This window comes from Aquarana catesbeiana, linkage group LG03 (genome assembly GCF_042186555.1).
Source record: "Aquarana catesbeiana isolate 2022-GZ linkage group LG03, ASM4218655v1, whole genome shotgun sequence".
NCBI classification, from domain to species: Eukaryota; Metazoa; Chordata; class Amphibia; order Anura; family Ranidae; genus Aquarana; species Aquarana catesbeiana.
In genome coordinates, this window is record NC_133326.1 from 68,387,755 (window position 1) to 68,408,251 (window position 20,497).

The 20,497-nt window shown below is 40.7% G+C and overlaps 1 protein-coding gene across 1 annotated transcript in view; it reads right to left on the reverse strand.

Annotated features, from left to right (window-relative positions):
- Window positions 1–20,497, reverse strand: part of SLC12A1 (solute carrier family 12 member 1) — a 199,763-nt gene that overhangs the window by 18,322 nt on the left and 160,944 nt on the right. Inside the window, exon 20 of the mRNA XM_073618670.1 lies at window positions 20,329–20,472. Within this exon, the coding sequence (XP_073474771.1) occupies window positions 20,329–20,472 (144 nt within the window). The remainder of the gene's footprint in view (window positions 1–20,328; window positions 20,473–20,497) is intronic.

Genomic DNA, 20,497 nt, shown 5'->3' on the forward strand with positions numbered 1-20,497 from the left:
GGACAATTGATTTGTGGAACTTGTTTTAATTGTTTTTCATTACTGTGATGTTATAATACTATGTTGAAATACTCAGTGGTGGGTCACCGTATATTATGTTGACTTTTTACACATAAGACAGCACATATCTTTTATATTTGTGAGCACTGTAATAAAAAAAACTGCCCGCTCACTGTTTTTTACAATGGGACTTCAGTTCAATGTTAAAGTTCTATCTCGTATGGGCCAAAGTACATGTAGTACTTTGTCCCATGTTTCTAAGCGTTTTGTAACTCTAATTATGAGATCCAACCTGCCCCCCTCTCCTCCTGCCATTGCCGATCCGACAACAGCTATGAAGGAGACAGCCAATTCATAGCTGTAGCTTGTAATGGCTGTGAGCACTTTACTGAGACAAGCTACAGCAAGTAGAATGCAGATGGAGGGGGTGGAGCTCATCAACCTCTGCATTCTACTTGCCATTGCTTGTCTTGGTAAAGTGCTCACAGCCTTGACAAGCTGCAGCTATGAACCAACCATCGCTTTCCTAGCTGGTCGGCAACGGCAGGAAGGGGTAAGGGGCGGGGGCAGTTCGTACCTCAAAACTAGGGTTAGAAAGCACTTAGACACATGGGACAAAGTACTTTGTGTACTTTCTCCCACAGAGGACAGAACTGTGAAAATGATAATGATAGATCTTCTTTAACCACTTCAGCCCCGGAAGGTTTTACTCCCTTAATGACCAGGCCATTTTTCGTGATACGGCACTGGGCTATTTTAACTGACATTTGCGTGGTCGTGTAACGCTGTATCCAAATAAAATTGATGTCCTTTTTTTCCCCACACATAGAGCTTTCTTTTGGTGGTATTTGATCACCTCTGCAGTTTTTAAATTTCTTCTTAAATTTAGGCCAATATGTATTCTGCTACATATTTTTGGTAAAAAAAAAGTATATTGTTTGGTTTGCGCAAAAGTTATAGCGTCTACAAACTATGGGATGGATTTATGGACTTTTCATTTTTTTTATTGTTTTTAGTAGTAATGGCAGCGATCATCGATTTTTTGCGGGACTGCGACATTGCGGCGGACAAATCTGACACTTATTGACACTTTTTGGGGACCAGTGACACCAATACAGCGATCGGTGCTAAAAAAAAAAGCACTGTCACTGTATAAATGACATTGGTAGGGAAGGGGTTAACACCAGGGGCGATCAAAGGGTTAAGTGTGCTCCTAGAGAGTGATTTCTAACTGTGTGGGGGGATAGACTGACTGGAGGAAGAGAGGCATCTGTGTTCCTGATAAGCAGGAACACCAGATCTCTCTCTGACAGAACAGCGGTCTGCCTTGTTTACATAGGCAGACTGCCATTCTGCCTCTCCTACAAATGATCGGTGGGTCCCGGCGGCCGCGGACACGCCGATTGGCTCCCGTGCGCCCCAGAGCCAATAACAGGCGATGACGTACAGGTACGTGATTATGCGCTTAGGGACCCCCCTGCCTCAGTACATGTACAAGTGGTTAAAGCAGTGGTAAACCATGGCCTTTAAAAAATAAAACTGCAAGACAATGGCATAATATGTTAGTATGCATCATATACTAGCACATTATGGAATGCTTACCTTAGAACAAAGCACTGGCACTGCTGACAGGGCTTCCATCTACACCCAGACTCCCTTCCGGTTTGTGTGCTCTGGCCATCTGACTGGCTGAGCCGTGATGATGTCAGTACTGCACGTGCGCGCAGGAGTCATGGCCGTGGTGCACAGCTCGGAATGACGTGGGTATGCCGCCCCTTCAGAGCACATGCGCCAGTAACGTCACCGGCTGCATGCAATGTGAATATCTCCTAAACAGTGCAAGTTTAGGAAATATTCACTGTACCCACAGGTAAGCCTTATTATAGACTTACCTGTAGGTATAAGTTAAGTAAAAAAACTTTACTTCCACTTTAAGGTAAAGATTAACATGTAATTACCCGCAGTGACCATTAAAAAAGGAATCTTTACTGATCTGATGTCACTAAACTGAAAATAACTGGTGGATATAAGTTACTTTGCTTTATGCTCTTTCCAGTGCATCACTGAGCAAGCCCTATTGTGACAGTTCAGGTAAAAGATCTTCACATTCATTTTTCTTGTACACAATTCAATTGACTGTAACATTACACATACAGGTGCATATTAGGGCAAGAACCTTGCAAAGTTTAGGAAATGTCACTTTCAATTATTTAGTAGATGGACATTTTAGAGCACACATTATTTAATAGTATCAATCTGCAGTAGCCGCATGTGTTTTATAATTGTGTCTGTCTTTCAGCATGACACCCACTGTTGGTAAAATGTCTCCTATATTTCACCTGCAGGGACCTGCACAGCTCAGACGATCGGTGGCAGCACATCACTTTCACAGCATTCTCTTTGTCCAGTCTGTTCTGTGACATTTAGCTCAGAATAAAAAATGGGTGAGCCATCACACAATCAAATGAACAAGACAAAGTTCGCCTTTTATCTTGCGGAATGCCAAAATGTACAAAACACTGTAGTAACAGAAACAGAAATGCTACATTTTGCACATTACTGCACTCTCTAGAGTAAAAAGAAGCTAATGTCACTGTCACTTTTGTAATATCAGCCTTCCCTTGGTTCTTAGTCTCAAGAGTGTGAATCAACAGTTATTCAATCACATTTATTTGTTGGTGGTTGTAAAGGCAGAAGGTAAAAAAAACCCTCTGCATGCAGCTCCCCTGCAGCCCACCTAAATACATACTTGAGTGCAATCTCGATCCAGCAATGTGCACAAGATACTCTCTTGGCTCTCTCCCTCCTCATTGGCTCAGAGACAGTAGCGAGAGCCATTGGCTCCTGCTGCTGTCAATCACTGCCAGTGAAAAAGGAACAGGAGGCAGGGCCGAGCACCGGTCTGTGTGTCCATAGAACACATGCATAAGTGCGCCTATAGCAAGCGGTTTGCTATGGGGACAGTCGACTGGGGGAGGAGCCATTGTTGGCAGGTGACCTGAGAAGAAGAGGATCGGGGCTGCTTTGTATAAAACCATTGCAAAGAGCAGGTAAGTCTTTGTTATTTTAAATTAAAAAAATCATTTAGGCTTATGTGACGATACTTAAAGCGGAGTTCCACCCAAAAGTGGAACTTCCGTTTATTTGCTTCCTCTCCCCCTCCGGTGACACATTTTGGCACCTTTCTGTTTTTTGACAGGTCCCTGTCCCCACTTCCGGGAGACAAGGCCGCCGCGCTGTCCCTCTGAAGTTCGGCCCCCTTCCTCCTTCCTCCACCGCTGGGCCAATTAGAAAGCACAGCGCTTGTCGCGCATGCACAGTAGGGAATCAAAAGGCTTCACGGCCGGTTTACCTTAGTGGAGATGGCAGCGGCAGCACCCGACAGCCAATCCGAAGAATGGCTGGGGTGCCGACATTGCGGGCTCCCTGGACAGGTAAGTGTCCATATAGTAAAAGTCAGCAACTACATGATTTGTAGCTGCTGACTTTGAATTTTTTTCCCCAGGTTGGACCTCCTCTTTAATATACTTTAACTTTATGCTTTTACCAGTGTAAAAGAAATGTTAAACTTGACATGTATTTCATTTTCAACAAAATACGGGGGCTTGGTCACACTATATGGTCATATAGTGCTAAGCCCACTTACTGCGACAAAGTACCCCGAATTAGTGGGTCGCATTAAGTGGGCTCAGCACTATATGACCATATAGTGTGACCAAACCCCCGTATTTTTTTAATATGTTTAGGTGTTTTTAACTAGCCTTGCAGGAAATGTCATTCTTGAATGTGTGCGCTGTAATCTGTTTTGTACTGTTTGTTGGTATTAGAGCAGCACCATCTTGAATTTAGATGCATTTTAGGGTGTGCCCCCCAAATATGTTTTTGTATATTATAATAGACCCTGACCAGGTTTTTTGGGCTGGAGCACCCCTCCCCCTCCTCATTACCTCTTATTTAGTGGCCACTAGTGCATAGGATGTATCCCCTTCAGTTCTCCCATAAAGAGGAGTTTGGCTCCCATGGTTGAGATGCAGGATCTTCCATTCTATTACTAGAGTAGGACCCACTAATTCGGGGTACTTTGTCGCAGTAAGTGGGGCTTAGCACTATATGACCATATAGTGTGACCAAACCCCCGTATTTTTTTGAATATGTTCAGGAGTTTTTAACTAGCCCTGCAGGAAATGTCATTCCAGTTATTTAGAAAGATACTGGGCGTTTCTTTATGTGTCTGTTCCCTACTGCAATAGTTACTATTAAACTGGAACCACTTTTCAATATTAGGATAGGAGTTGCCTTTGTCTAAAATTTCTAAGACCCCAGCAAATCAATCATTGCATCTACAAATGCTACCGACCTTACAACAGATTACTCCTGCTTCTGCCTATTTATACAATATGCCTACAAATAGAAAAGTTAATTCTCTATTTTTTGCATCCAACCTGTACATTTTTATAAAACCATGATGCACACACAGTTTGTTGCAGTTTAAGAGCTTCTTTCCATGTATGTCTTTCAGAAAAGTGGAGTAATAGAATACTTCACCACACTTTCAGGGGAACACACATGACTTTTATGCTGAAGCATCAGTTCCTTGTGACTTGGTGGCTCAGACAGCAATTACAGTGATAGATGGCCTGTCATAAGGATGCTAAGAGTGGAGATTAGTAGCGCTTGACATCTTCAGCATTGCACAACACAGAGTAATGGAAGGGGTGATCATACCTTCAAAGATCTGAGATGTATCTATCAGTATCAGTTTTATCTTCTTACAATAGAGTGTAAAAAAAAAAATTCCATAAGTTTTATTTCTACTTCTATTATATTAATAAAATAAACAAGTAATAGTGCATGTAATTGAAAACTCTTACATTTCCTAATTGTATTTTATATCTGTATTGTAAAATTTCCTGGTTCCATTTTACATTATATAGATCCATTAGCGACTGACTAAAAATTATTTTGCCTGTATTAAAAGTATGCACTGTGCCATGCATCCGGAGCTCATTGACCAAGAGTCTTAACTCAAATCCTCCAATCAGTAACCAATCAAGTGAATTTATAATGCCAACGTTTTCTCCTTATACAATTCAACACGTATCTCTGGGAATCTTGGACAGTGATTGCATGGCCCTTTTCCAATAGACAGACTCAACACTGTCATTTCTTATTCTACCACCACCAAAATGTATGACCATACGTTAATTCATACATGGATCTTGCTTCAAAAGACTTTGATGTTTGCTTCTGGGATCAATCAGAATTAATTACAGGTGCATTTGACCTACAATGGGGCCTACATTTGACCTGCTTCAAACTGATTTGCATTCCCATAGACTGGTATACAGAGAAAAGCCTGTCATCACTGGCCCTTATAACAACACATAAAAATATCATATGGATTTACTGTTTAGCAGCTGATTTTTAAAAATTGGAGAAAAAATGCCCGTAGCAAAAGATGAATCAGAGCAACCAATCAAGTTACATTCAATCAACCAATCTAGCTAGTTGCTATAGGCAGATATTAGGGGTTATTTACTAAAGGCAAATCCACTTTGCACTACAAGTACAAACTACAAGTGCAAAGTGCAATTGAAATAGCACTGAAAGTGCACTTGGAAGTGCAGTCACTGTAGATCCGAGGGGGACATGCAAGGAAAATAAAAAACAGCATTTTAGCTTGCACATGATTGGATAATAAAATCAGCAGAGCTTCCCCTCATTTCAGATCTACCCATAGGTGTGCACAGCCTATTGCATTAGGGTGTGCACCCCAAAGTTCAAGCACACATGCCTTTCCCTGTAGCCTCAGCTGCAGTGGACAGTGAATGAATCTGAAATGCTCTGTGCTGAGTGGTTCCCTGTTCATTCACAAACAGAAGCATAGTAAACCCAGTTTACTATGCTTCAGTTATAAATTAACACATTGAGTGAACGTGTTCACTGTGTTCATTTAGAAAAGGAAGGTGTTGGTAAAGGATATGTCCTCTAGCCCTTTCCCCCACTCTTAATCCTGAATCATTCCCTGCAGAAGCTGGGGGAGAGGAGAGGAGGAAAGCCAGCAGCACTGTGGAGCAGAGGGGCCAACATGGGGGAAGCCTGGGCAGTAGGGGGAACTGGCACTGCGTGTAGTGATTAGGGTGTGCCCAGGCATACCTGGCACACCCCCTGTGCACGCCTATGGATCTACCCCTCAGATTTACAGTGACTGCACTTGCAAGTACACTTACAGTGCAATTTCAAGTTCACTCTGCACTTGTAGTTTGCACTTAGTAGTGCAAAGTGGATTTGCCGTTTGTAAATAACCCCCATTATGTTTTTGCTCCGGTGTTATTGGGATTCATCTTCGTAGACTGTTTTCTGTGTTGTCAGAACTATATACTATAAAGCATATCTAGCTCTAATTACTACTCATATCCTGGACTAAGATGCCCATACACTAAGCAAATTTTGGCCAGTTCGTGATGAACCTGCCAAAATTTGATCAAAAATTATCGTATCCACAAAAAAATTGTACAGCCATACCTTCCCTTCCTATCGATTTAGACTCAGATTCAATTTAGTTTCAGACTTAAGCCTTGTACACACGATCGGAATGTTGGCTAACAAAACCGTAGACTTTTGTCCGAAGGGCGTTGGCCCAAACTTGTCTTGCATACGCAAGGCACACAATTGTTGGTCAACAAATACGAACGTAGTGACATACTACATTGTTTTTCAGCTCTTTAGAGCCACCCTTTGGGTTCCTTCTGCTAATTTCGTGTTAGTAGAAGTTTGGTGAGTGTTGATTCACGCTTTTCATTTTGCACTTTTCGTTTCGCACTTTTCAGTTTGCGCTATTCCGTTACTTTCTGAATGGCCGTTCGTCAACCAGACATGTTGTGGAATCGAAGGAGATAATGTATTATTTATTATTGGCCTTGGAGTTATTGCTTTGACATTATTTTTTTGGTTGAACAATGATTTGATTTGGTATATTTTCTTTACTTTTGGATGCATAGAATGCACTTTTTGGTTAAGTTCTATTGGCAGATAACATGTCTAATTTTATTTGTTTTCTTTTTTTTAATGCACAATAAAAAAATTGTGGAGAAAAATACTTGGCTATGTGTTTTACTTCAAATGACAGTTTGGGAGTAGGTAGTTACATTTACAAAAATACAATGTAAAATTGACAAGGGACACCAACATAGTTGTATCTTTGATCTTAAAAACTACGGGCTAATATTGTTGTGGTAACTTGCCCAAAAGAAAAAAAAAAAGAAAAAGCATAATACAGTAAGATTTTTCTTGATATCACTAGAAAAAAAAGCCTTTGAAAATTTGCTTCCAATAACTCCATCAGTATCACCAGCAAAGCAGCGTCATTATTATCCCATTAAAGAAGAAGAGAATGTGCGCTGCATTTGGAGACTTCATAATTTGCCACGTCACGAATGTTAATTCTCCATTATGAACACTAGTTTACAGGACTGACCGCTTCTGGCTCGTCCTTGCTTCCGAGCATGCGTGTTTTTACTTTGGACTTTTGTCCGACGGACTTTTGTACACACGCTTGGAAAATCCGATAACAGAAAAATTTTAAAACATGCTATCCAACATTTGTCAGCGGAAAATCGGACAACAATTGTCTGATGGAGCATATACACTGTCGGACTTTCCTCCAACAGCATGTCATCACACAATTCCCATCGGAAAGTCAGATCGTGTGTACGAGGCTTAGTTTAGTTTTAATCAGATTCAATCAAACTGAGTTGATTGGCAAGGGTGGAAAATTATTGATTGTTTTGCCTCCATTGGCAGCACTGTGATAGTTTTTTTCATGAATACGATCATATTAATCAGGTTCTGAAAAACATGGTGGAACCAGTGATGAGGTTGACAACTTATGATTGTAAGTTGAGATCAAATCTTAATTATCCATTAAAATCTACTTTCCCGTGTGTGGCCTATCAATTGAATGGGTAGTCAACTATATTATTCCTATAGGAGGAAATCATTAAGAAAAGAACTCGATCATTACAGATAACAGATGTGGAAATACGGGGCAATTTAGGTAACAGCGATCACAGGTCAATTAGTTTCAGTATAAATCACACAAATAGGAGACATGAAGGGAACACAAAGACACTGAATTTCAAAAGAGCCAACTTCCCTAAACTACAAACCTTGCTAAAAGGCATAAATTGGGATAAAATATTAGGAACAAAGAATACGGAGGAGAGATGGGTTTGCTTTAAGAGCATATTAAATAAGGGCATTAGCCAATGTATCCCATTGGGTAATAAATTTAAAAGAGCGAACAAACATCCTGGATGGCTTAACTCCAATGTAAAAATGCATATAAAAGCAAAGGAGAAGGCCTTCAAAAAATACAAGGTTGAGGGATCATCCACAGCATTCAGAATTTATAAAGAATGCAATAAGAAATGTAAGGGTGCAATTAGGATGGCTAAGATAGAACATGAAAGACACATAGCGGAGGAGAGCAAAAAAAATCCCAAGAAATTCTTTAAGTATGTAAACAGTAAAAAAGGGAGGACAGTCCATATTGGCCCCATAAAGAATGAGGAAGGACATCTGGTTACAAAGGATGGGGAGATGGCAAAGGTATTGAATTTATTCTTCTCCTCAGTCTTCACGAGTGAATCGGGGGGCTTCAGTAACCAAAACTGCAGTGTTTATCCTCATGACACAACACAGGAAGCACCTACATGGTTAACAGAGGACGGAATTAAAATTAGACTTGAGAAACTTAACATTAATAAATCACCGGGACCAGATGGCTTGCATCCGAGGGTACTTAGGGAACTCAGTCAGGTGATTGCCAGACCGTTGTTCCTAATTTTTACAGTCTATTGACTGGAATGGTACCAGCTGATTGGAGAAAAGCCAATGTAGCACCAATATTTAAAAAGGGCCCAAAAAACATCCCTGGGAATTACAGACCAGTTAGCCTAACATCAATAGTATGTAAACTCTTGGAGGGGATGATAAGGGACTATATACAAGATTTTAGTAATAAGAATGATATCGTTAGCAGTAATCTGCATGGATTCATGAAGAATCGTTCTTGCCAAACCAATCTATTAACCTTCTATGAGGAGGTGAGTTGCCATCTAGATAAAGGAAGGCCCGTAGACGTGGTGTATCTGGATTTTGCAAAAGCATTTGACACAGTTCCCCATAAACGTTTACTGTACAAAATAAGGTGCGTTGGCATGGACCATAGGGTGAGTACATGGATTGAAAACTGGCTACAAGGGCGTGTTCAGAGGGTGGTGATAAATGGGGAGTACTCAGAATGGTCAGGGGTGGGTAGTGGGGTTCCCCAGGGTTCTGTGCTGGGACCAATCCTATTTAATTTGTTCATAAACGACCTGGAGGATGGGATAAACAGTTCAATCTCTGTATTTGCAGACGATACTAAGCTAAGCAGGGAAATAACTTCTCCGCGGGATGTGGAAATCTTGCAAAAAGACCTGAACAAATTAATGGGGTGGGCGACTACATGGCAAATGAGGTTCAATGTAGAAAAATGTAAAATAATGCATTTGGGTGGCAAAAATATGAATGCAATCTATACACTGGGGGGAGAACCTCTGGGGGAATCTAGGATGGAAAAGGACCTGGGGGTCCTAGTGGATGATAGGCTCAGCAATGGCATGCAATGCCAAGCTGCTGCTAATAAAGCAAACAGAATATTGGCATGCATTAAAAGGGGGATCAACTGCAGAGATAAAACGATAATTCTCCCGCTCTACAAGACTCTGGTCCGCCCGCACCTGGAGTATGCTGTCCAGTTCTGGGCACCAGTCCTCAGGAGGGACGTACTGGAAATGGAGCGAGTACAAAGAAGGGCAACAAAGCTAATAAAGGGTCTGGAGGATCTTAGTTATGAGGAAAGGTTGCGAGCACTGAACTTATTCTCTCTGGAGAAGAGACGCTTGAGAGGGGATATGATTTCAATTTACAAATACTGTACTGGTGACCCCACAATAGGGATAAAACTTTTTCGCAGAAGAGAGTTTAATAAGACTGGTGGCCACTCATTACAATTAGAAGAAAAGAGGTTTAACCTTAAACTACGTAGAGGGTTCTTTACTGTAAGAGCGGCAAGGATGTGGAATTCCCTTCCACAGGCGGTGGTCTCAGCGGGGAGCATTGATAGCTTCAAGAAACTATTAGATAATCACCTGAATGACCGCAATATACAGGGATATGTAATGTAATACTGACACATAATCACACACATAGGTTGGACTTGATGGACTTGTGTCTTTTTTCAACCTCACCTACTATGTAACTATGTAACTATGTATTAATTGAAGTATCCCAGTTGATGCCTCTTACAGGGAAACGCATCAGGTAGTGCTGTTTTGTGTGACGTCACTACGTACCAACCTGCAGGCTAAGCCACGGCTGTGTGGATCATACTTCTTGCGGTTAAATGTCTTATTTCATGTAAGTGCAGTGGAACCTTTTAAGTAAACAGGCCCGCATGGCCGTGTTTTCTCTAGATAGTGGTAGCGAGTGGGGGAGAAAATCCTCAGGATAAACACTGCAGTTTTGGTTACTGAAGCCCCCAATTCCCTCGTGAAGACTGAGGAGAATAATTAATTCAATACCTTCGCCATCCCCCATCCTTTGTAACAAGATGTCCTTCCTCATTCTTTTTGGTGCCACTATAGTCTGTCCTCCCTTTTTTACTGTTTACATACTTAAAGAATTTCTTGGGATTTTTTTTGCTCTCCTCTGCTTTGTGTCTTTCAAGTTCTTAGCCGTCCTTATTGCACCCTTACATTTCTTGTTAAATTCTTTATAAAGTCTGAATGCTGATAATGATCCCTCAACCTTGTATTTTTTGAAGGCCTTCTCCTTTGCTTTTATATGCATTTTTACATTGGAGCTAAGCCATCCAGGACTTTTGTTCGCTCTTTTAAATTTATTACCCAATGGGATGGTTTGGCTAATGCCCTTATTTAATATGCTCTTAAAGCAAACCCATCTCTCCTCCGTGTTCTTTGTTCCTAAGATTTTATCCTAATTTATGCCTGTTAAGCTGTTGTATGTGTGTGTGTGTGGTAGTACTGGACTAAGAATGACGTGCTAATACGTGTAATGCCACTCTAAGCAAAAAAAGAAATATATATATAGCACCGCTGGTACTCAAGAATGGGGTGCTGGCAAAAACGATCACCATCCAGTACTATATAGCATTTTTGAAAAAATTTGCTTCTCAACCCTATCCAGTCTATGTGGTTAATAAAAGTCATAGAAGACTAAGCCCCGGTGGGTGGGGCAAAACATGTCAGAAGACATGGCATGTGGAGTGGTGCAAGGCTGAGGCCAGCTTAAAAATGTTAACCACATAGACTGGATAGGGTTGAGTGGTGATTTTGTCAAGCACTGGACTAAAAGAAATTACCGTAGATATTGGTGCTTTTGGGTTTGACCCAGAGTGGGTCTTCCTCCAAAGGGGCTGGCAAACAGTGGCTGTGCCGTGTAGAAAAAGACCTTGTTGTGGTTTTCTATCACTCTGATGTTCTCAAAAGAGGACTTGCAGTGGATATCAAAGCTTTGGGGTGGGTGTTGAGTAGCGCCCAGAATAAAAGTTCATGACACTTAAGAGTTTCAGTCCAAATTTTAATTTGAAAAAGAGATCCAAGAGAAGACAACACATTTCAGGAGAAATGCCTCCCCCTTCATTGGGGCTGAAGTAGTACATCTGAACTGGACTATTGAACTAAGCTGAGCTGCCTAAATCACAGGTATCCTAAGCAAACCATTAGTCCAATTCAGATACAGCAATTCAGCGCTGATAAGGGGGAGCGGCATTTCCCCTAAAACTAATTGGCTTCTCCTGATACTCTGTCAAATGGAAATTTGGACTGAAACTCTTAAGTGTCTTAAATTAACTTTTATACTGGGAGCTCCTCAACACCCACCCCAAAACAAAGTAACCAATCTGGCTTTGGCTTTCTCAGGGGGAATGAGCTGGGACAAGGCCACCTAGAGCCCAGGGCGAACATGCTAACTGCGCCCCCAACCCCCCAAGATGTGTGAACATTATGTGTTAGCAATTCCCCCCACTAATCACTAATGCACTAATCGGTATGCTTACGCCCTAAGCATAAATTTCCCCTCCTCCCAGGACAAATCTGCTCTGCCCCCCTGCTGAAATTGCCTTTCCAAGCACAAATCTTTGCCTCCCTCATCCCCCCCCCAGCTCAAATCCTCTGATCTCCCCCAGCATAATACCCCAAATCACCCCCAGCACAATTCCCCTGCCCCCAAATAAATCACTCCTCCTAGCACAATACTCCCCACCCCCCTCCTAGCGAAAATCCCCCTCCCCAAAGTTCCCCTCTTAGCGCAGATACCCTGCAATCATCCCTACTAGCATGCAAATCCCCCCCACCAAGAACATATACCCTCCTAGCACACACCCCCTGTACCATATCACCTCTTCTAGCACAAATCCTCTTCCCCCTCAAAACACAAATTCCCTAAATCACATTTCGTAACCACCCTCCCCCAATTTCCCCTTCTAGAACAATTCTTACCCCCTGCTGCTCCCCAAATTCCCCCACCCAACACAATTCCTTCCTCCACCAATCTCCTTGTGTTGCCCTCATACCTCACATGATGCCACAGTGCCCAGGGCAGTCGCTCCTCTTGCCCACCCCTTGTCCTGGCCCTGCCCACTTGTGATACATCCTGTGCTAGAGAAATTCTAAGATCTGCAGTGTATTAGCTTCCACAGCAAGTAAAAGAGATCCCAACATTAATAGGTTATGTAACAATTCCAAATACGTTTCCCATATGAATCATCAGCTTATGAATACGAATAAAATGCTTTATTATTTAGGTGACCCGGCTTACAGTATCTTGTGTGAAGCAGCATTTGTAAGTAGGAAATGCATCGTTGCATTTTGGCAATTTTCCCAAGGAATTGAATAAACATAATCATATAAAATAATGTATATCAAATTCAGTTATTTGCTATAATTAGTGTAATTTGATTTGCATTACTGCAATACTTCCCGCATTATGTAATCGTTCCAAAAAGAGAGAAACAATTAGGGGCTATCAAAGAGTTTGGATTGGAAAGGCATTGCTTGAACATCAGACAGTAAAATTTCACTGATGTGTATCAGAATTGATCTGATTGTTGCTATTTTTCAGAGGATAAATAGTTTTTGACAAGAAAACTGTAGCGCTTCTGTAATCAAAGTGTGCCAGTGTATCTAAATCAATGACCCTGTCAACAACAGCAATCACACATTCATTGCATGCATCTGGTAGTAAAATCAGTTTAGTAAGGAATAAAATGACATAAAATACAAAACGTGATTGTTTTCAAGGTACGTGACTTGATTCTGAAACAGGGCAGTTGATAAAGTGATTAAATGGCTTGTTGCCATGAAAACTGTACATTCTGCACATCCTCGTTGCTGAAGAATCATTCTGCTGGGCTTGTTTTTCTTAAAGTGTATTTCCACTCTTGCAATAATCAAATTTGAGAGCGCTCCACTATATCACTATATGTTATATGTTCCCCTTCGCATAGTATACCTAAATTTTTCATTTTTTATTTATATATATTTTACTTTTTTTTTAGGTGTTTCTCAAGAGAAGGCCTCGTGTATGGCTTAAAATACTTCTGAACACTGTAAGGCTGGCCATAGACGTTTCGAATTTCGGCCGGTTCAGCAGGAACTGGTCAACATTTGAGCCATGTGTGGGCGAGCTGAATGTACCAAGTTGATGGATTGGTCAGCTTGGGTACAACCAGCCTGCTGGATTCAGTTGCCCGCCCGCCGACAGCAGCACATAATTGCTTGGCAGGAGGGATTCCTCTGTCAGTACTGTGTGTTAGGACATACAGAGGTTTATTTACTAAAACTGGAGAGTGCAAAAGCTGATTGGTTTCTATTAGGGTTGCACCGATACTAGTATCGGTGCCGATAACGAGTATTTGCACAAGTATCGGTACTCGTGCAAATGCACTGATACCTGAAACCGATACTTTCAGGCTCAGTTCTTTGAGCTGTCAGTGGGTCTCCCCAGTGTTAAAGAAGTCCAGTAATTGGAGCTGGCAAAACAGCCAGCACTGTTTATTAACAACATTGCTCAGCCTTGAAACACTAAAATAAACAGAAACATTGTTTCCTTTTGTATCTTTCTGTTTCTTCATCTGCAGATCAATGGGATGAACAAATGTTCCTCTGTTTAACCCCTTATTAACCCTTAATTTACTCTAATCAGCCTTATTAACTCCCTATTCTTCTCCATTTAATTATTATTTTCCTGCTTTTTTTTTTATTTACGTCTATTTTATAAACAATAAACAATTAAAACGTTTTTTTTTGTTTGCTTTGCTGGTGAATATTTTTACACATATATATTAATATATATTTACACATTTCACATTGAAAAAGCGCTAAATAAAAAAAAATCAATTTATTTAATTTGTAAATAACTTTTCAATGCTTTGTACTGTTGCTGAAAGTGGAAATTAAAACAAAACAGTTGCGGTAGATGGTATGGGCGAGTACTAAAAAAAAAGTATCGGTACTCTTACTCATGAAAAAATAGTATTGATGCATCCCTAGTTTCTATGCAGAGTTGCACCAGATTTTGCACTCTCCAGTTTTGGTAAATCAACCCCAATGTGTTCAGATATAGTTTGTAATTGATAATGGGATCCCTGGCACCACAGTACAGTCAGGATTAGTGATGGAAACACAATTACTCAGTCCCCTCATAAACAAGGAGAACTAGTAGGATTTTACAATGCTGGAGTTTCCAGAAAGGAGAATTTAAAAAAGGTAAGAAGCAATTTTTAAGTATTGGTTTTAAAGTTAAAACTTCCTTTTTATCTTAATGCATTCCCTGCATGTTTTATCACTTGGTGTGCCCATCTTCAAACACTCACCTGAATTCCCTCTTGATCCAATGTCGTGCCAAGCTGCAGGTCTTCTCTCCCCTCTAACTAGACTCAGAGGAGACTCAGGCAGCAGCGAGAGCACTTGGCTCCTGCCCCTATCAGTCAAATCCTGTGAAGAGGGAGCAAGGGGTGTGACTGAGCTGCTCTGTGTGTGTCTATGGATACACACAGCCCAGCTCGGGAGTGCAGCTGCATAGAACACAGCTTGCTATGGAAGCAGTGACAGGGGACTCTAGAAGAGGAGGTAGTGGACTGCTCTGTTCAAAACTATTGCACAGAGCAGGTAAATATAACATGTTTTTTATTTTAACTTAAAAAAAGGCTTTACGATCAGTTTAAGTTCTGCTATATAAATGGGAACATGTAACAAACATATAGTGGTTGTCATCCCAATACATATGCAACAGGCCAGTCCGCGTTGCCTAATTTATATAGTAAATAGTACAATATTTCATAATAGCATAAACATTGTTTTTTTCCCTTTTTACAGAAAAGGCTTCACCAAAGATAGGGGGCTCATTCACACTGTGTGGGGACCTGCATTATTATGTGTGGTAATATGCATTTTTTTGCACTGGATAAATGCAGGTCACCCCAAGGGCACATATAAAGCAATTGTTTTCTATGTGCCCTGCTCACATCGCAACTTTGGTGTGATGTGTGGTGCAGTGTGGAAAAATATAGCATGTCTGCATTTTTCTGCACCACACTGGATGGCGGCACATATCATCGCACAGGAGTGAAATGCACCATGCTGCTGAGCAGTGACACACAGTGGGACAGGGGTTTGAAGAATGGATGTCTGCCATGAGGAGCAGAATGCAGCCTGGCCAGTCTACACCCAAAAGATGAGGCTTTCTGAAATAGGTAGACGTAGTCCCTGCAGTGTCCCTACTCCTCTGGAACTTTTCCCTGTCTCTAAGCACTCTACCTGTCTGACGGAGATCCTATCCCTATGCTAGCCACTCGCCAAAAGCGGGCCAAGCTGGAGTCTTAAATAGACTCTGCCTGACCCAAAATGACCGCCAAAGTCACATGGGGTGCCCACATCCAATTGGATAGTGGCCCCCTTGTGACTGAGGAAATCATAGAGGCGCTAAGTTCCCCCTCAACTTCCTCCCCCAACTGCATTGCTGCTGTTAGTGAACGCAACCTGCAGTGGAGAATATAGACTGCACCTGCCTACACGCATCCCACAGTTTCCTGCCGCAGCTGGCACTCCACTAGCCTGTATGGTAAAGCTTTGCATTCTACCATGCAAGCCAGTGTGAATGCAGCCTAATAAATGAGAAATGAAGCAATTATGTTGCATGATGTTTGATTAAGATATCATTCTTATTCAAATATGTGTTGCATGCTCATGTGTACAAAAAAGTTAGACCACACAGAAAAATATAATAATATATATATAATAATAATAAATAAATAAATATATATATATATATATATATATATATATATATATATATATATATATATATATATATAATAATTGATTTCATTCAAATACCAGACTAAATAAAATGAGTGGTAACAATCTGTTTTTGTGCACTGTCCATGTTGTTGATAGCACTGGACAGATTAACCACTTGATCTCTGGACGATTTACACCCCTTCATGACCAGGCCATTTTTTGCGATAGGGCAATACTTTAACTGACAATTACGTGGTCATGCAACATTGTACATAAATTAAATTGATGTAATTTTTTCTCATAAATAGAGCTTTCTTTTGGTGGTATTTGATCACACTGCGGTTTTTATTTTGTGCGCTATAAATAAACAAATGCTGACAATTTAAAATATATATATATATATATTTACTTTCCACTATAAACCATATCCAACAAAAAAATTATTTAAATCAAATTTCTTTATAAACTTAGGCCAATATGTATTCTGCTACATATTTTTTGTTAAAACAAATCCCAATAAGCATATGTTGATTGGTTTGAGCAAAAGTTATAGCATCTACAAACTATTGTATATACAGTGGGGACGGAAAGTATTCAGACCTCCTTAAATTTTTCACGCTTTGTTATATTGCAGCCATTTGCTAAAATCATTTAAGTTCATTTTTTTCCTCATTAATGTACACACAGCACCCCATATTGACAGAAAAACACAGAATTGTTGACATTTTTGCAGATTTATTAAAAAAGAAAAACTGAAATATCACATGACATGGTCCTAAGTATTCAGACCCTTTGCTGTGACACTCATATATTTAATTCAGGTGCCGTCCATTTTTTCTGATCATCCTTGAGATGGTTCTACACCTTCATTTGAGTCCTGCTGTGTTTGATTATACTGATTGGACTTGATTAGGAAAGCCACACACCTGTCTATATAAGACCTTACAGCTCACAGTGCATGTCAGAGCAAATGAGAATCATGAGGTCAAAGGAACTGCCTGAAGAGCTCAGAGACAGAATTGTGGCAAGGCACAGATCTGGCCAAGGTTACAAAAAAATTTCTGCTGCACTTAGGGTTCCTAAGAGCACAGTGGCCTCCATAATCCTTAAATGGAAGACGTTTGGGACTACCAGAACCCTTCCTAGAGCTGGCCATCTGGCCAAACTTAGCAATCGGGGGAGAAGAGCCTTGGTGAGAGAGGTAAAGAAGAACCCAAAGATCACTGTGGCTGAGCTCCAGAGATGCAGTCGGGAGAAAGTTGTAGAAAGTCAACCATCACTGCAGCCCTCCACCAATCAGGGCTTTATGGCAGAGTGGCCTGACGGAAGCCTCTCCTCAGTGCAAGACACATGAAAGCCTGCATGGAGTTTGCTAAAAAACACCTGAAGGACTCCAAGATGGTGTGAAATAAGATTCTTTGGTCTGATGAGACCAAGCTAGAACTTTTTGGCCTTAATTCTAAGCGGTATGTGTGGAGAAAACCAGGCACTGCTCATCACCTGTCCAATACAGTTCCAACTGTTAAACATCTAGGTCAATCAAAGGGTTAACTGGGTGCCTAGCCAATGTTTTTGTGTATTGTATGTGCTGCTTTTAATAGGGAAAGAGATGGAATTATTCCCTGCTTTGCAGGCACACAAAATCCATCCTTCCCCCCTCTGTCAGAATGGAGATCTGCCTTGTCTACATAGGCAGATCTCCGTTCTGAGTCTCTGCCCGATGATCGCCGGGTGCTGGCAGACATTCAGTGCCTGTCACCCGCAGATCGGCTTTTGCTGTGAATAATCGCAGCAGAAGTTTCCCGCTGGGTCTGTAAGCAGACGTGCAGAGTGACCTGTATATGTATGCATGTTTCTGCACTGGAGAGCTGCCCTGTAGCAGTAAATCTGATATGGGGCTGTCAGTAAGTGATTAAATCTATAAACCCAAAAATAAAAAATAAAAACCTTTATTTTCACCTGGAGATCGGGCCAGTAACATACAGAGCATCACAGACACTTTGGGCAGTAACGTTTTCAGTCTGGGGAAGGGGTAGTGTTTGGTGCACTAGGAAATATAGATAGACTTGACTAATAAATTAAATCTGAACTCCAGCTAACACTTTTTAATCCATTAAAACAGTAACAGTTTTTTTCCCTTTTGAAATAAAGGTTTTTGGGCTTAACACCGCTTTAAAGACAAGCAATCGCAGTTGGACTAATGTATAAATCTGAATATTCAGGAATGCATTATTATAACTGTGCTCATTTATCTGTGAAAGATTGATCTACTTTGCTTTTTTTATGAGTCTGACTTTTTGGCCTAAGAATCATGGGTGAGAAGACATCAGAGGTCTACCCTGTCAACTCTCTGACTTAACATCTTCTAAATGTGTGCAACTGTATCAGAGCTCCAAGGAATAGAGGAATATAAATTATAGGGTTCTATAGTGACCAAATGCACCAAACTTTTTTTCACAGCAAAATGACTGATTTTGCTTTTGCCGGAATTCCATTGATAGTAGTCTCTAATTTCACAATGTGGTTCTGATATGTACAAAAAGTTCCCCTTTAACAGAAAAGTTCATCTTTTCGTAAAAAAAAGGAACTCCAAATATCCTGACCACACCTCCAGACCATGCTGCACACAGCAGCCATAATGTCCCATGCGGTCTGTAGGCCTCTATACACAGCCCCAGAGTGCGACCAATGAGAAGTGCTTGGTTCTTCTAGGATACCATACTGGAAGAAGCCTCAGATGCACTTCTCATTGGTCAGCAGGGCCAATGAATGCTTGTCATTTTGTGCATTATTATGGACACTCTATGCAGGGCTATGTATTGTGGTGTGCAGTGTTTGAACCGCTAATATGGCAACATGGGGCATTATGGCCATGGGTTATGGGTGGCCAGGATATCTGGAGTTAGTTCACCTTTTTATTTTTCATGAAAAGCTGAACTTACCCTTTAAAACTAGAAGCATACAATGCTCTTGGCTGTTGCACCCAGGTGCTGTGGGACCTGTGTTTGTTGTGAGATATGGTGATCACATGGTGTCATGGTGATCACATGGTGTCATGGTGATCACATGGTGTCATGATGATCACGTGGCTTTGTTGACAAGTAAACCAGAGTTAGGTGAGCTGCTGGAAGAATTACTTTAGTGCTCCTGCTCTGAATTTTGAGGATGCATTGATCCACAGTGTCTGCAGCTACAGAGGTCAGCACAGGCTTGTTTTAAAATTTGATAACTGCTTGTTATGAATATATGAATACCTGAATGACTACAGCCTGCCAACAGGCTCACTTTAGAACTGCAAAAAGCACACAAAAAAGAGGTTTAAATAAGTTCACTCTATGGATTCACATTAATGACTAAGCCTATCAACATTAACAGATGATCAACGTTTACCATCTGAGTAAAGCACTAATATGCTGAGTTGAGAATCACAAAGTACTGCTGCCATTAGCAGAAAGAAAATCACTTTTTAATAGCAATATTCAATAGATTTTTTGACTTATAGAATATATCACATCTTTGCTAATTTATATATTTTCCTGCAATCATTTCACTTGTGAATACATAAGAAGGAAGCCAGACTGCTTACAATGCAATAAGTGTAAACTCCCTCACAGTCAAATGCAAATTTTGCTTTCGCAAAAGCACGCTATTATTTAGGGGGAGCTTTTTTGACAGCTGAACATAACATAAATAGTTATAAGTAGAAATACTTGTAATGTATATAAATTACACGGCTATTTCTTTGGGCCCTAATTTTAATTTAGATGAAGTCATATATTCTTCTTTTGGCGAACCCATTTTGCAAATTGTACAGAAAATGGAATAACTTTGCAGAAATTTGTTAAGGGAAAAAAACCTAGTCACAACCGTAAACTTTTCGCAGTGTTTATTTTCTAGTGGTGGGCTGACTATCCAATCAGCAAGGGTAAGACAGCGGAAGGCAATGGGGAATGAAGATTACCTTTTTTAGAAGAGGAAGATGTGATATTTAACTTGGAAGATTTAGTGAAGAATCGGCGGAATTTACTATTCCCATCTTGAAATTCGCTGTCTCTAATTGCAGCTTCCAGGGCCAGTCTTTCTTGTTCCAATCTCTGGAATTCCTCTGTGAATTTAAATGAAAAAAGTGA